Genomic DNA, 16,455 nt, shown 5'->3' on the forward strand with positions numbered 1-16,455 from the left:
CAGCTGCCCTTTCAAGGACAACCTCTGCCAGAGCTATGGCTGACCCAAGGCCATGCTAGCAGGTGCAAGTGGAGGAGTGGGGAATCAAACCCAGTTCTCCCAGATAAGAGTCCGCACACTTAACCACTACACCAAACTGGCTCTCTAGAGAGGGAGAGAGAGAGAGAATCACAAAGCTGAGAAGTCCTGAAGTGTAAGTGAATAATGTTTCCATGGGTACAAAGATTTCTGCTCATGAAGTACGTCCTCCCCCTAAAAAAATTTTTTTTGTGTCATCTTGAGAGTCAGTTTGGTATACTGGTTAAGTGTTTGCACTCTTATCTGGGAGAACCGGGTTTGATTCTCCACTCCCCTGCTTGCACCTGCTGGAAAGGCCTTGGATCAGCCGTAGCTCTCGTAGGAGTTGTCCTTGAAAAGGCAGCTGCTGGGAGAGCCCTCTCAGCCCCCCCACCTCACAGGGTGTCTGTTGTGGGGGAAGGAGATAAAGGAGATCGTAAGCCACTCTGAGACTCTGATTCAGAGAGAAGGGCGGGGTCTTCCTCCTCCTCCTCCAAGAACAGGATTTCAGGGAAGATTTTAGACTGACGCAGAAGTGGGGGAGACAGGAAAAGCACATTTAATGAGTGAAAATCCTTGTATCCATGAAAACATCTCGCCTGGATCCAGCCCTGTATATCTTCATGTGTTTCTTGGCTGAATTTATTAGTGAGTCAAAAAGAACAGTGAATTGATAACAATTTAATTTGTGCATCAACTGATAAAGATGTCATTGATATATATTCAAAATACGAGGATTCACAGTCAAGTTTCCTTTCAACCATGGTTTCATGTTGATAGACCATGTTGATAGACCTGGTATTCAAGATGAGCTGGTTCTTGTGAAGTAAGCTTTGTTTCTGGGAAAATTCGAGAAAGAAAAAAAAAACTCTGGTTCCAGAGGTGTCTTTACTACTGCATTGCATGTGTGCAAATTGTTTCCCGTCTTTGCTAGAAAATAGATTCAGGCGGTCAGCCGTGTTGAAGCGGCAAAACAAAATTTGAGTCCAGTGGTGCTGACTGGCTGACTGACTGACTGACATTTTGATGGGAATGAAATACCGGCTCGTAGCGTATAAATTTATAAAGTTTTATTCTGGGCATAACCTTTCTTGAAAAAGTGTGCATGCACACGAAAGCTTATGCCCGGAATAAAACTTTGTTGGTCTTAAAGGTGCCATGGGTTTCAGATTTTACTAGAATTTATTTGCCAAAGAATTGTACACCCAATAATTAACATGTGTTTCTTTTGAAGTTGTATCACATCGTAATTTATGGGGTGAACTAGTATCATAAGCTTTTTTTGTCCTTGCTTGTTTCTATCTTGATTTTTTTTTTTAAATGTTGGTTGGTCCTCAAATCCACATTTTGGTAGCAGCAACTATGTCAGATTTGAGGTAATCTATCTCCTCTCAGATGCCAGTCAGAATATCACAAAACAGGTAGCTAAGTTTTGTAATGCTGGACTCTGTATTAGAAAGACATATATCTCTTGATTTTATCAATAATCTTATTAATGTTACTATTCTGTTTTAACCACGGATAATTTTGCCATTCAATGTTTAAATTTGTTTAATTATTAGGCTTGGTGCCGTATAAATAAACTGACTGACATTTTGATGGGAACGAAATAATACCGGCTCATAGCGTATAAATTTATAAAGTTGTGCAGTTGATTCCGCCATAATTTTTCCAGTGGGTTTTTTTTGTGTGTGTGTGTGTGTGTGTGTTTAAAAAAAAATTCTCACGATTCTCGTCAACATGCTACTTCTTTCCTCTCCTGTACACTAATAAAATGGTGAATTGAATAAGCCCCCATGACTGATCCGCAAGGAACTCTGCTGATTGCTTCTCTCCAGGCTCAAAGCTGGCTTTTGACCAAAACCTTTAATCAGGCTTTGGCCAGCCTGAAGTATTTGGGCTCAGATCCAGCGAGCGACGTGAGACTGGGTCAAGGGCTTCCATAGACCCTTCAGGATATGGTGTGCTTTCCCATCAACAGACACCCTCCCCGTTCGTAAACATACTGGAAACTGTTTTTGCAGTTCTTGGTTTGGGGCTGTTGCCAGCCTCCTTGCTAGGATGGTGGGCCTTAAAAGACTTGCATGTATAAGCAGTGGTTTCCTCTTAGCCAATGCGCATTTCTGGATCAGAGACGGGAAAGGGGGTGAATTGCGAACACAGAACATTCAGCTGCCTTATACTGAATCGGACCCTTGGTCCATCGGAGTCCGTGTTAGCTGCTCGGATATTCTCTAGGGTCTCAGGCAGAGGTCACCTACTGCCAAGTTGGGGGTTGAAAGTGGGACCTCCTACATGCCAAGCAGATGCTCTTCCAAGGGGCCTTGGCCCCTCCCCGCTTCCTCCTCTGTCAACATCCTCCCGCCCCATACTGCAGACCAGTGACCTGCCAAGACCATCAAAGTCCCTGACACTGGGAATGAATTCTCCCGGATCGAAAGGAAGTGTGGTGGAGGGAAAAATGCAGGGGAACCCCACGTCCCTTTCTGTTGATGCTTTGTCGAATACAGGGCTCTGTGTCAGGTAGGGCGAGGCACCAAATGGTTCTGTCCAGGCTATAGAGCTGACTTGGTATGAAATCTTTTTTTGCAGTGTGGCTTTGGGGGAGAAGCAGGGGTGGAATTCTAGCAGGAGCTCCTTTGTATATTAGGCCACACCCCCTGATGTAGCCAATCATCCAAGAGCTTACAAGGCTCTTTTTTGGTAAGCTCTTGGAGGATTGGCTACATCAGGGGTGGGTGGCCTAATATGCAAAGGAGCTCCTGTTAGAATTCCACCCCTGGGGAGATGGAATTCCTTTTCAAGGAACCCAGGCCCCAAAGCACCTTTGGCCTTGTTGGCTGATCTTTGATTCAAGGCTTGCATCCAACTTCACGCTTTTAATACTCCGGTCTTACTCTTTGAGTCAGTTTCCTATGAAGCTTTCTTTCCAGTGTTCCAAATAGACTATAGAGAAATGAAAAAACGAAAAATTGAGAGCTGAGCATTCTAGCCCTAATATTTCTTGAAAGTTTTTTAGCGTGGGGCTACTGAAGAGTCAGGCCTCCTTTGCAGCTTGAACAGTGGCTTGTCTCTTCGGTAATCTCAGCTATTATGGTGGAAGCTGTCGTGGAAGTAGATTTGTGCACGCTTCTTGGCCCTTGCGAATTTTCCACCTTATTTAGTTCAAAACCTGTATCAGAAAACGAGGTGTTGCTTTTGTTAGGGATTATTATTTTATTTTTATAAGTTGTTTGATTTCTCCAAGGACATCACACACACTTAAAGCAATATGTCTGGGTGGTGGGGGGGGGGGCAGTTCGCCAAGCTAAATATGCGAGTTGCAGCACAATCCTCAAGAGAGTTACACCGTTCTAACCCCATGGATTTAGCCAGTTGTAACTCTGTTTGGGATTGCACTGTTAAGGAAGTACACCGCCTGAGTATATCTTTGAGTAATTTATGAACCCGCTCATCTGTACTTGACAGTTTACAAATGTATTAAAAATATTTACATTTCAGGCTTCAAAGTCTCAAAATACCGCTAGTAAAAACTGAGAGAAATTGAAAAATGGAGTGTCAAGTACCCTTGAACGGCTGTTCATTTTCTAAATGACATCCTTTTTTTTCTTTTTTTCTTTTGGTCTTGAATTTTCCCTCGTGTCATGGTTACACTTCATTCCGTTTTCACAATTAATGCTAGATAAATATTTGAATATATATAGTTCAATAAGAACAAGGGCCAGTTCCCGACTCTTGAGAAAGCACACTTAACACCCTTCTGGTGGTGATTTCTAGATGCCTCCCTTTCAATGCTAGGCCCAGATCACAAACGTCGCCAGAGTGGCATTTCCACATCTCTGCCAGATCAGGCCACTAACCCTCTTCCTGTCTCGTCATGACTTAGCCACAGCGGGTCCATGCAAACGTCGCCACCAGAATTACTAATTTTTATGGTTGTTACCAAAGTATAGGTCTCACTTCATTGAGTGTTCAGAACACATTTCAGAAGAAATTCAACATTCTATTTGGGTAATGGGAAGAACCCGGAGGAGATAACGTTCCGTTTGGGTAAATTAAAACCTTAGGAAAAGAATTATATGTTGTGAATGTGGACAGATGTATTTATTTATTGGATTTATATCCCGCCCTCCCCACTGAAGCAGGCTCAGGGCAGCTCAGATCAAATGGAAAGAATGCCATCCACTGGCCTTCTACTTCATCTTTTGAAGTGGCTGTCCTGTTCCACCTAGATTTTTTTAAAAAAATAGATTTTATTTTATTGAATCTAATCCACTACAAGGGGATCGTAGGGAAAATAAATAACAAAAATATAACTCTAACGTACAAGAAACGAGCCCCGTGTTAAAGCTGCAGCACTGCAGTCCTAAGCTCTGCTCACGACCTGAGTTCGATCCCCGGCGGGAGCTGGGTTTTCAGGTAGCCGGCTCGACGTTGACTCAGCCTTCCATCCTTCCGAGGTTGATCAAACGAGTCCCCAGCTTGCTGGGGGGGGGGGGGGAGTGGAGATGACTGAGGAAAGCAATGGCAAACCGTAAAAAGTTTGCCGTGAAAACGTTGCGAAAGCAACGTCACCCCAGAGTTGGAAATGATTGGTGCTTGCACAGGGGACCTTTCCTTTTCCCAACATACAGAAGTCCTGTTGGACTTTAATAGGGTTTGCATGACAGCAATGGTCCGTGTTTTGAACCTTCTTTTCTACAAAATTGTCAGAGCCCTTAGGATGCAAAAATACATCTTCTGGTCTAAGGTCAAAAATGTCATATATATATATATTCTCATGTAAAATAAATGAAATGGTTGTCTTCCAGTACTTGATATGTAGGGTAATAAAGAGTGAGCAAATGTGGGATCAAAGACTTCTTGCCCTTAGCTAACACGTTACATTTGCGTTTAATCTTGTAGCTTAAGATGTTTAGGTCATATTTAAACCATAAAATACTTTCCACATTTCAAAACTTATGACATTAATTTTGAGGCACACAAGAAAGGGAATGCTGAAGTTTTATTTGGCTAATTTAAAAATAATTACAGCTTCTGGTGTAGCACCTTTTTTTTTTGTGGGGGGGGGGATGTTTCAAATGTGAAAGGAAGCAATTGACAGAGAGCTATTTTCAACTCCTTTATTAGGCTGCCATTTTAGAGAAACCTCAACACGACAGAGAGGACAGACAAACTGAAACGGCTTTTGTCAGCTCTCCTCAGTAGTGGATACTACCTCTAACTAGAAGTCCGTTTGTGGAGATCTGTATCCAGGCCTCAGATTCAGCAGGAGCTCACAGGAGCGCAGCTCCTGAACCTTTCTGACGGCCCCCTTCCTCCTCACTTACCCACTTTGTCCCTTGAATAGTAGGTGCAGCTGCATAACAATCCCTGGATTAGGAGAGCGGGCAGCCAGCCAGCCAACGGGGGCTTTGCCACACCCCCAGCAGCCCTCATAAACTCATGGAGAAGCCCACGCCACCCTTTCTCCACTTCTTATGTGATTTTGGGCGGCAGGTGGCTTGCTGGCCTTTTGACTGGGGGGATGGTGGCTCAGGAGAGCCCCAGGTGAGCGAGGCCTGCTTGGGCTGGCTGGATCTCTAGCCAGCCCAAGCGGGCCTTGCTCGCCCGGGGCTCTCCTTTATTGCGTCAGGTCACTTTTGGCTGGGGGGGCCATATGCTAATGTTATGCTAATGAGTTCCACCACCTATTTTTCTACAAAATGACCTCTGTCTGTATCTGTTATACCTTTCAAGCGCAGGTCCTGAACCTTTTCTGATGGCCCCCCTCCTCCCCACCTACCTACCTTGTCCATTGAGTAGTAGGTGCAGCTGCATAACAATCCTTGTATTAAGAGAGCGGGCTTTGCCACGCCCCCAGCAGCCTTCATTAACCTCTGAAGAAGCCCACGCCACCCTTTCTCTACTTATGTGATTTTGGGGTGGCAGGTGGCTTGCTGGCCTTTTGACTGGGGGGCGGCGACACAGGAGAGCCCCAGGTGAACGAGGCCTGCTTGGTCTAGCTGGATCTCTACCCAGTCCAAGCAGGCCTCACTCTCCTGGGACTCTCTTTTCTTGCATCGGGTTGCTTTTGGCTGGGGGGGGGGTGGCATTGCTAATGAGTTATGCTAATGAGCTCCACCATCTATTTTTCTACAAAATGACCCCTGTCTGTATCTATTATACCTTTCAAGCTCTCTCTTGGTAACCGATATACTAGGACACGTTTCTCACTAGCATTGTTCTGCCCGCAGGCTTCTGTTTTTCCCCTGGGCGCAAGCGATTGATTTCCCGCTAGTTCTTGCAAAGCATTGTGGTCCTTAAAAAGACAGCGTCGCAAAACCGTGCGGGGAACCCTGCGTCAAAATGCGCCCACGGAGCAACTGGTGGGAATTCAGTCAGTCGTGCCGGGGGAACCAGAAGCCCAGGGGCAGAGCAACGCTAGTGAGAAATCGGTCTAGGTGTCTGTTGTTGAAACAGCATATATGTAGTATGTTCATGATGTAATCTTTCTTTTGGATACCTTTATCTAGTTCAGAAGGAGGCAACAGTAGACTTTAAACCAGGGGTGTCAAACATGGAACCCAGGGGGTGAATTAGGCCCCTGGAGGGCTCCTATCAGGTCTCAAGCAACTGGCTGTTGTCTGCTTCCTTCTCCCTCTCTCCTGCTTCCTTCTGCATCACAGCTTGCTTTGCCAGGCTTGCTCAATCACACAGCAGAGACACAGAGCAAAACCTCTGTTTTCTCCATTGGTTGAGGCTCCTCCTTTGGGGAGTAATAGCTTGCTTTGCCGGGCTCTCTCAATCGCACAGAAGCTACAAAGCAAAGCCTCTATTTTCTCCATTGCTTGAGGTTCTTCCCTTGGGGAGTAATAACTTGCTTTTCCAGGCTCTCTCAATTGCACAGAAGCTACAAAGCAAAGCCTCTATTTTCTCCATTGGCTGAGGCTCCTCCCTTGGGGAGTAATAGTTTGCTTTGCCAGGCTATCTCAATCGCTCAGCAGCTACAAAGCAAAGCCTCCATTTTCTCCATTGGCTGAGGCTCCTCCCTTGGGGAGTAATAGTTTGCGTTGCCAGGCTCTCTCAGTCGCACAGAAGCTACGAAGCAAAGCCTCTATTTTCTCCATTGGTTGAGGCTCCTCCCTTGGGGAGTAATAGCTTGCTTTCCCGGGCTCTCTCAATCGCACAGAAGCTACAAAGCAAAGCCTCTATTTTCTCCATTGGTTGAGGTTCTTCCCTTGGGGAGTAATAACTTGCTTTTCCAGGCTCTCTCAATTGCACAGAAGCTACAAAGCAAAGCCTCTATTTTCTCCATTGGCTGAGGCTCCTCCCTTGGGGAGTAATAGTTTGCTTTGCCAGGCTCTCTCAATCGCTCAGCAGCTACAAAGCAAAGCCTCTATTTTCTCCATTGGCTGAGGCTCCTCCCTTGGGGAGTAATAGCTTTCTTTGCCAGGCTCTCTCAGTTGCACAGCAGAGCTATTGAGCCATGCCTCTCTCCCTTCTATTGGCTGAGGCTCCTACCTCTCCTGGTCCCCTGGGGAAGGAGGGAAAGAGCTGGAGCTTCTTTTGCCCAGTTCCCTGGATCCCACAGGAGAAATACAAAGAAAGCACCTTTAAGACAAACTAGTGCTAATGTTTTAATCATGTTTTACTTTATGTTTTTTTTTTTAAATCTTTAATTGTATTTGTCCATGTCCTTTATAGAGTTTATATCTCCGCTACCTGGCATTACATTTTATGGCCCACATGGCCCAGCCTGGATATGTCAGATCCGGCCCTCATAACAAATGAGTTCGACGCCCCTGCTTTGAACATTCCAATTGTGAACTCATTTCCTCATGTTCTTGCTTCACCTCAGGTTCACCTTTTCTAGCCAATGAGGACGGCGTTCTTGGAGGAGTGATAGTCCTTCGATCTTGTCGCTGCTCGGCGGAAGCTACCTCCTCCCCGGATAAGCAGTCCCTGCTGGGTAAGAAGGTGACGAAAACCCCACATAAACAGACCGTGGGGAAGCGTGGGTTGACATCCAGCTTTTGACAAGCAAGCCAGTTTGGTGTAGTGGTTAAGTGCTCCTCACCAATTGACTCTTACCTGGGAAAACCGGGTTTGATTCCCATCTCCTCCACTTGCAGCTGCAGGAATGGCCTTAGATCAGACATAGCTCTTGTAGGAGTTGTCCTTGAAAGGGCAGCTTCTGGGAGAGCTCTCTCAGCCCCACCTACCTCACAGGGTACCTTTTGGGGGGGGGCGGGGTAAAGGAGATTGTGACCGCTCTGCGATTCAGAGTGAAGGGAGGGATATAAATCCAATATATTCTTCTTACAGAACCAGTTTGGTATAGCAGTTAAGTGCATGAACTCTTCTCTGGGAGAACCGGGTTTGATTCCCCACTCCTCCACTAGCAGCTGCAGGAATGGCCTTGGGTCAGCCATAGCTATCGCTGGAGTTGTCCTTGGAAGGGGCAGCTTCTGGGTGAGCTCTCTCAGCCCCACCCACATCGCAGGGTGTCTGTTGTGGGGGGAGAAGACATAGGAGATTGTAGGCCGCTTTGAGACTCTGTCCTTGAAAGGGCAGCTTCTGTGAGAGCCCTCTCCAGCCCCACCTACCTCACAGGGGTGTCTGTTGTGGGGGAAGAAGATATAGGAGATTGTGAGCCGCTCTGAGTCTCTGATTCAGAGAGAAGGGCAGGGTATAAATCTGCAGTCTTCTTCTTTTCTTTGTTAACTCTCTCCATGCATAATTTTATCAACCTCTTATATTGTCCACCCTTAAGTCATCTGTTTTCTCAACTGAAAAGGCTGAGACTCTTCAGCCTTTCCTCCTAGTGAAGGTGCTCCAGCCCACCTAATCATCTGGCTTGCGCCCTCCTCTGTACTTTTCCCAGCTCGTTAAGACAAATTGAAAACAGTTTAAATCCACGCAAAGACGCCAAAGCAGCAATGCGAGCGTGTAGTTGGGAAGGTGGCGGGATCACCGAACGACTGCCAAACAAAACAAAGAAGTCTTCTCTCTCTGGCAGAAGACAGCAACAGAGGGGGACAGAGCTCTGGAGCTCAGTAATATCATTTCCTTTTTACACAGAACATTCCCTTGCAATATGTCTTTGCAGAGAGGTGCTGACATGTAAATCTGCCCCTGCCCTTCTGCTCAGGCTGACATTATTCTCAGTGGCTTGGCTTTCCCCTCTTAGCTGATCCCCAAATACGATTGTCTGTTATGGTCCCACTCAGGGGTCATTTTGTGGGAAATTAGTTCGCGGAGCCCATTAGCGTAACTCATTAGCATATGCCCCTCCCCCAGCCAAAAGCAACCCGATGAAAGAAAGGAGAGCCCTGGGCAAGCGAGGCCTGCTCGGGCTGGCTAGAGATCCAGCCAGGCCTCGCTCACCTGGGGCTCTCCTGGGCCGCCTCCCCAGTCAAAAGGCCAGCAAGGCACCCACCACCCAAAATCACATAAGAAGTGGAGAAAAAGTGGAGTGGGCTTCTCCAGGGGTTGATGAGGGCTGCTGGGGGCGTGGCAGAGCCCCTGGTGGCTGGCTGGCTGCCCGCTCTCCTAATCCAGGGGTTGTTATGCAGCTGCACCTGCTATATTATTGACAAGGTAGGTGGGGAACCCTCAGAAAGGGTCAGGATGAATCTGAGGCCTGGTCCTACTGTTCTGGAAACATATGCAGATCCCGGCACACATTTTCACATGTCACGGGCTAGTGTGAGGACAGCTAATGTGCCAGGCTGACCACTGGGCATTAGCCAGTTTTGGTTTGGAGAAACTTCTGGTCCAAGAAGCTGTCTTCAAGCCCTAAGTGGCTATTTGGTTGCGGGGGGAAGAAAAACATGGGGTGAAGAAAAGCTGGGTGAAGGCTCCTTAGGCTCAGGTGGGCAGCTGTGTTGGTCTGAAGCAACAGAATGAAGTTTTGAGTCCAGGGGCACCTTTAAGACCAACAAAGTTTGTGTCTGGGGGCCCAAACTTGCTTAACATAAGAAGAAGACGACTGCAGATTTATACCCCGCCCTTCTCTCTGAATCAGAGACTCAGAGCGGCTTACAATCTCCTATATCTTCTCCCCCCACAACAGACACCCTGTGAGGCAGGTGGGGCTGAGAGAGCTCACCCAGAAGCTGCCCTTTCAAGGACAACTCCTGCGATAGCTATGGCTGACCCAAGGCCATTCCAGCAGCTGCAAGTGGAGGAGTGGGGAATCAAACCCGGTTCTCCCAGATAAGAGTGGGGAATTAAACCTGGTTCTCCCAGATAAGAGTGGGGAATTAAACCTGGTTCTCCCAGATAAGAGTGGGGAATTAAACCTGGTTCTCCCAGATAAGAGTGGGGAATTAAACCTGGTTCTCCCAGATAAGAGTGGGGAATTAAACCTGGTTCTCTCAGATAAGAGTGGGGAATTAAACCTGGTTCTCCCAGATAAGAGTGGGGAATTAAACCTGGTTCTCCCAGATAAGAGTGGGGAATTAAACCTGGTTCTCTCAGATAAGAGTGGGAAATTAAACCTGGTTCTCCCAGATAAGAGTGGGGAATTAAACCTGGTTCTCCCAGATAAGAGTGGGGAATTAAACCTGGTTCTCCCAGATAAGAGTGGGGAATTAAACCTGGTTCTCTCAGATAAGAGTGGGGAATTAAACCTGGTTCTCTCAGATAAGAGTGGGGAATTAAACCTTGTTCTCCTAGATAAGAGTGGGGAATTAAACCTGGTTCTCCCAGATAAGAGTGGGGAATTAAACCTGGTTCTGTCAGATAAGAGTGGGGAATTAAACCTTGTTCTCCCAGATAAGAGTGGGGAATTAAACCTGGTTCTCCCAGGTAAGAGTGGGGAATTAAACCTGGTTCTCCCAGGTAAGAGTGGGGAATTAAACCTGGTTCTCCCAGTTAAGAGTCCAGGCACTTAAGCACTACACCAAACTGGCTCTGCACATAGAATAAATGTCAGATGTTTGAGAGCTGCAAGACATGAATGTCAGGTGTTTGAGAACCGCAAGATGGAGGGAAGGAAAGAAGGAAGATGGAGTGAGAGAGATGGGAAGAAAGCAACTTTAAATGGCTTGGATCGGAGAAGTGGTTTAAAGAGAGAAATGCCTTCTCCAAGCTGGCAAGTGGGGCAGCGGGGGTTTCAAAAGCTACACAACATGTGTGAAAGAAACTTGTGTGGCTCCCGATCTGCAGCTTGGCCACCCCAGCGTTATACCCTGCTTGGGTCCCTCCCCGTCTTCTGCCACGGAAATCTCCACGTATCTTCCCATCCATCGCTGAGAGCCCTGTTTTAGAGTGAAATAGTCATTTTAGGTGGCCTTTTCCATAAAAGAGGGAAGGTTTTTAACGTTAGCCGAACCTCTCGTGATGGGCCACAAGCAAGTACGCCACCTTATGATTAATTCAGTGTGCATTTTTGACGGTGCGCCACTGACAACGGCGCCCAGGGTCAGAAGCTTATTATTTATTATTATTATTATTTATTACCTTTGATTTGTACCCCGCCCTCTCCGCAAGCGGACTCAGGGCGGCTAACGGCCACTTCCAAATTTCGGAGAATAAATACAAATTAAGCAATCAAACTTCAAACAATAAACACTATTAAAACATTTTAAAACCATTTTATGGCGCTGTTAAATAACTGCCTAGGCGGGATTGTCCTATCCCAGGGGTGGCCAACGGTAGCTCTTCAGATGTTTTTTTTTTTGCCTACAACTCCCATCAGCCCCAGCCAGCATGGCCAATGGCTGGGGCTGATGGGAGTTGTAGGCAAAAAAACATCTGGAGAGCTACCGTTGACCACCCTTGTCCTATACTAACAGTTAAACCCGTAGTAAACCCGGAAACTGCAGCTAGTGCAGAACACGGTGGCCAGGCTGTTAGTGGGCCTTCCTAGATGGGAGCACAACATAGTAGTGTAAGTGGCAGTCCTCTCCCGGTTTAAGTGCCAAAAGCCTGTCTGAATAACTCGGTTTTGGAGGCCCTGCGGAATTGAGAGAGCTCCCGCAGGGCCCTTATGGCCTCCGGGAGTGCATTCCACATTTCAGGTGCTACCACCGAGAAGGCCCTGGACCGTATAGAACACAGCCTGGCCTCCCTTGCTCCAGGGATGGAGAGTTGATGTTGCGTCCCTGAATGCAGTGCTCTCTGGGGAACATGTGGAGAAAGGCGGTCCCGAAGATAGATAGGCCCCTGATCGGATAGGGCTTTAAAGGTCAATACCAACACCTTGAAACGGACTTGAAACACAATAGGTTGCCAATGCAGTTCTTTCAGCACCGGCTGAATGTGCTCCCATCTAGGAAATCTCATTAACAGAAGCTTGGGGGTACTACCAGAGCGTTCCTTGACAACGGAGGCCCAGATAGCAGCCACTGCTAAATCCGCCTTCTCCCATCTCAGGTGGGTGAGGCTATCGGCCCCCTTCCTGAAGCGCAACGACCTGGCAGCTGTGATCCACGCGACGGTCACCTCGAGACTGGACTACTGTAACGCCCTTCACTTGGGGCTGCCTTTGTCTCGAATCCGGAAACTGCAGCTGGTGCAGAACATGGCGGGCAGGCTGTTAGTGGGCCTTCCTAGGTGGGAGCACATTCAGCCGGGACTGCAGGAACAGCACCGGCTGCCAATAGTATACCGGGTTCACTACAAGGTGCTGGTTATGACCTTTAAAGCACTATATGGCCGAGGACCTGTCTACCTTAGGTACCGTCTCCTCCCACATGTTCCCCAGAGGGTACTTCGATCCGGTACGCAAAATCCATTAAATCCCCAGGACGAGGGAGGCTAGACCAAAATCTACCAGGGGAAGAGCCTTTTCATTCACTGCCCCCTATTGCGTTTTAGAGTGTTTTAAGTAACGGCTGACTTGAACCTGTTCAAATGTGATTGTTAGCTATATTGTTACTGTGACTTTGTAGGTTGTGAGCCGCCCTGAGTCTGCCCTGGTGGGGAGGGCGGGATGTAAATCTAATAAATAAATAAAATTTTAATCAAGACGACGTCCGTACTCTCTTTGGCACTCAGCGTCGTTTGTGTTCACCTCCACAGTAGAATTCCTGTGGAGCCACACGACCGAGAGCATGTGTGTGGGCTACATGTCAGCACAGGATGGGAAAGCTAAGGTAAGTCGTAAATGTGTCGATTGTTTTGCCTTTGCCTGCACGGCCGGCGTCACCTCGTCTTCAAAGACCAAACTGGAGAGCCAGTTTGGTGTAGTGGTGAAGTGTGCGGACTCTTATCTGGGAGAACCAGGTTTGGTTTCTCACTCCTCCATTTGCACCTGCTGGAATGGCCTTGGGTCAGCCATAGCTCTGGCAGAGGTTGTCCTTGAAAGGGCAGCTGCTGTGAGAGCCCTCTCCAGCCCCACCCACCTCACAGGGTGTCTGTTGTGGGGGGAGAAGATAAAGGAGATTGTAGGCCGCTCTGAGCCTCTGTCCTTGAAAAGTCAGCTTCTGTGAGAGCCCTCTCTGCCTCACCCACCTCACAGAGTATCTGTTGTGGGGGGGAGAAGACATAGGAGATTGCAGGCCGCTCTGAGACTCTGTCCTTGAAAGGGCAGCTTCTGTGAGAGCCCTCTCTGCCTCACCCACCTCACAGGGTATCTGTTGTGGGGGGGAGAAGACATAGGAGATTGTAGGCCGCTCTGAGACTCTGTCCTTGAAAGGGCAGCTGCTGTGAGAGCCCTCTCAGTCTCACCCACCTCACAGGGTGTCTGTTGTGGGGGAGGAAGGTAAAGGAGATTGTGAGCTGCTCTGAGACTCTTTGGAGTGGAGGGCGGGATATAAATCCAATATCTTCTTCTTCTAAAAAGGTGCAAGCGCCTGTCATTTCTGACTCTGGGGTGATGGCGCATCACGATGTTTTCACTGCAGACTTTTTACGGGGTGGTTTGCCATTGTCTCCCCCGGCAAGCTGGGTACTCATTTTACCGACCTCGGAAGGGTGAAAGGCTGAGTCAACCTTGATCCGGCTGCCTGAACCCAGCTTCCGCCGGGATCGAACTCAGGTTGTGAGCAGAGTTCAGACTGCAGCTCTGCAGCTTTACCACTCTGTGCCACGGGGCTCCTGTTAAAGGTAGTCCCCTGTGCAAGCACCAATCATTTCTGACTCTGGGGTGACGTCGCATCACGTTTTCACGGCAGACTTTTAATGGGGTGGCTTGCCATTGCCTTCCCCAGTCATCTACACTTACCGCCCCCCCCCCCCCCCCCCCGCAGCAAGCTGGGTACTCCTTTCACCAACCTCGGAAGGATGGAATGCTGAGTCAACCTGAAGCTAGCTACCTGAACCCAGCTTCTGCCGGGATCGAACTCAGGTCGTGAGCAGAGCTTGGACTGCAGTACTGCGTCCTATTTCCCCTCCTCCCTTCCCCAGTTTGCTCCAACTTTCATTTCTTCTCATGGGGCGAAATATGGATACTAACTGCGAGGAATGATCTCCAAATCATTCCTTACGAAGCCACTTCTGGCCACCGTTTTGGGGATTTGAAACATTTCTTGCTTAGCAATAAAATTGCCGGACCTTTCAAGGCCTCCAATCCACCACCAGCCAACTGGCCAGAGGGAGAAGCCCCACCCCCCAAAACAGCCCCCTCCCTTGTTGACATCATAGGTGTGATGGTGTCACACAAAAATGAGGTCATCACACCAGGCACGCCGTAACAAGCAGAGATCCATCAGTGGCTATTAGCCACAGTGTATTAATAGAACTCTGTCTGGGGCAGTGATGCTCTGTATTCTTGGTGATTGTGGGGGAGCACAGTGGGAGGGTTGCTAGTGTCCTGGCCCCACTGATGGGCCTCCTGATGGCCCCTGGGTTTTTTGGCGATTGTGTGACACAGAGTCTCAGACTGGTTGGGCCGTTGGCCTGATCCAACACGGCTTCTCTTACGTTCTTATGTGACACAGAGTGTTGGACTGGATGGGCCATTGGCCTGATCCAACATGGCTTCTCTTATGTTCTTATGTGACACAGAGTGTTGGACTGGATGGGCCACTGGCCTGATCCTACATGGCTTCTCTTATGTTCTTATGTGACACAGAGTGTTGGACTGGAGGGGCCATTGGCCTGATCCAACATGGCTTCTCTTATGTTCTTATGTGACACAGAGTGTTGGACTGGAGGGGCCATTGGCCTGATCCAACATGGCTTCTCTTATGTGACACAGAGTGTTGGACTGGAGGGGCCATTGGCCTGATCCTACATGGCTTCTCTTATGTTCTTATGTGACACAGAGTGTTGGACTGGAGGGGCCATTGGCCTGATCCTACATGGCTTCTCTTATGTTCTTATGTGACACAGAGTGTTGGACTGGAGGGGCCATTGGCCTGATCCTACATGGCTTCTCTTATGTTCTTATGTGACACAGAGTGTTGGACTGGAGGGGCCATTGGCCTGATCCTACATGGCTTCTCTTATGTTCTTATGTGGCACAGAGTGTTGGACTGGAGGGGCCACTGGCCTGATCCAACAGGGCTTCTCTTATGTTCTTATGTGACACAGAGTGTTGGACTGGAGGGGCCACTGGCCTGATCCAACAGGGCTTCTCTTATGTTCTTATGTGACACAGAGTGTTGGACTGGATGGGCCACTGGCCTGATCCTACATGGCTTCTCTTCTGTTCTCAAAGGGTGGGGACCCCTGCTATGTACTCTACCATCCTTCTTGCCATCTAGTTTCCTGTATCCAAGTTCTTCAAAATGCGGCTATATGATTATTTGTCTGAGGTGCTTTAGGCCGATCCTGCATGGAGCAGGGAGTTGGACTAGATGGTCTGTATGGCCCCTTCCAACTCTTACGATTCTGTGATTCACATCAGGGAGAAGAAAGGTTTAATTTGCTGCACAGGGTATGTGTCTTTGGGGTGGGGAGGGGAGTGCTCCTGCTATAGTTCTAGGCCAAGTAGCCAAGTAGCTGTTAGATTAGGCAAAATGCAACCTCAGAGGTCAGAGTAACAAGAATTCTGCATCTGGCTTCAGTGTGGCCTTGGAGACCCGGAGGCACAGAAGGTGAACAGTTCAGCGGCCTGGCCAGCGATCTGTTCCTCCTTGCAGTTCTGTCCTCAGACATATGGTGCGCATTGTTCCGTGCTGCTGGAAAAATTCTCAGACTGGCAGCCTTCAGCGGGCCAAGGGACACAGCTGCTCTTCTCCGCGAACTTTAAATTATCTTTGTGGCCTCTCTTGTGCTGAGTTAATCTCTCTCCCCTCCTCTTCCCCTTGGAGCCGATGGCTTCTAATGTTTTCCGAAGAGCGTGTGTAAATGCCCCACGCGACGGCTCAGCTCAAGAAATGAGGTGTTCTCGTAAAGGAAGAGCGTTTTGTTCTCCAGAGGCGAGGCTGTCTCGTAAGCGGCGAACGGGGCACGAAACTAGAAAACAGAGAATAAAGTGTACCAAACTAATTTTTTTTTCTTCTTGGGCTGAGTAGTCTAGTT

General features: G+C 48.2%; 1 protein-coding gene across 2 annotated transcripts in view; it reads left to right on the forward strand.

Moving 5' to 3' along the window:
• The window catches only part of TASP1 (taspase 1), a 112,548-nt gene that overhangs the window by 86,180 nt on the left and 9,913 nt on the right, over positions 1-16,455 (forward strand). For both annotated transcript variants that reach the window (XM_060230890.1, XM_060230881.1), the window contains exons 12-13: positions 7,898-8,008; positions 13,069-13,142. In XM_060230890.1, coding sequence (XP_060086873.1) covers positions 7,898-8,008; positions 13,069-13,142 — 185 coding nt within the window. The remainder of the gene's footprint in view (positions 1-7,897; positions 8,009-13,068; positions 13,143-16,455) is intronic.

Source organism: Heteronotia binoei, chromosome 1 (genome assembly GCF_032191835.1).
Source record: "Heteronotia binoei isolate CCM8104 ecotype False Entrance Well chromosome 1, APGP_CSIRO_Hbin_v1, whole genome shotgun sequence".
Classification (NCBI taxonomy): domain Eukaryota; kingdom Metazoa; phylum Chordata; class Lepidosauria; order Squamata; family Gekkonidae; genus Heteronotia; species Heteronotia binoei.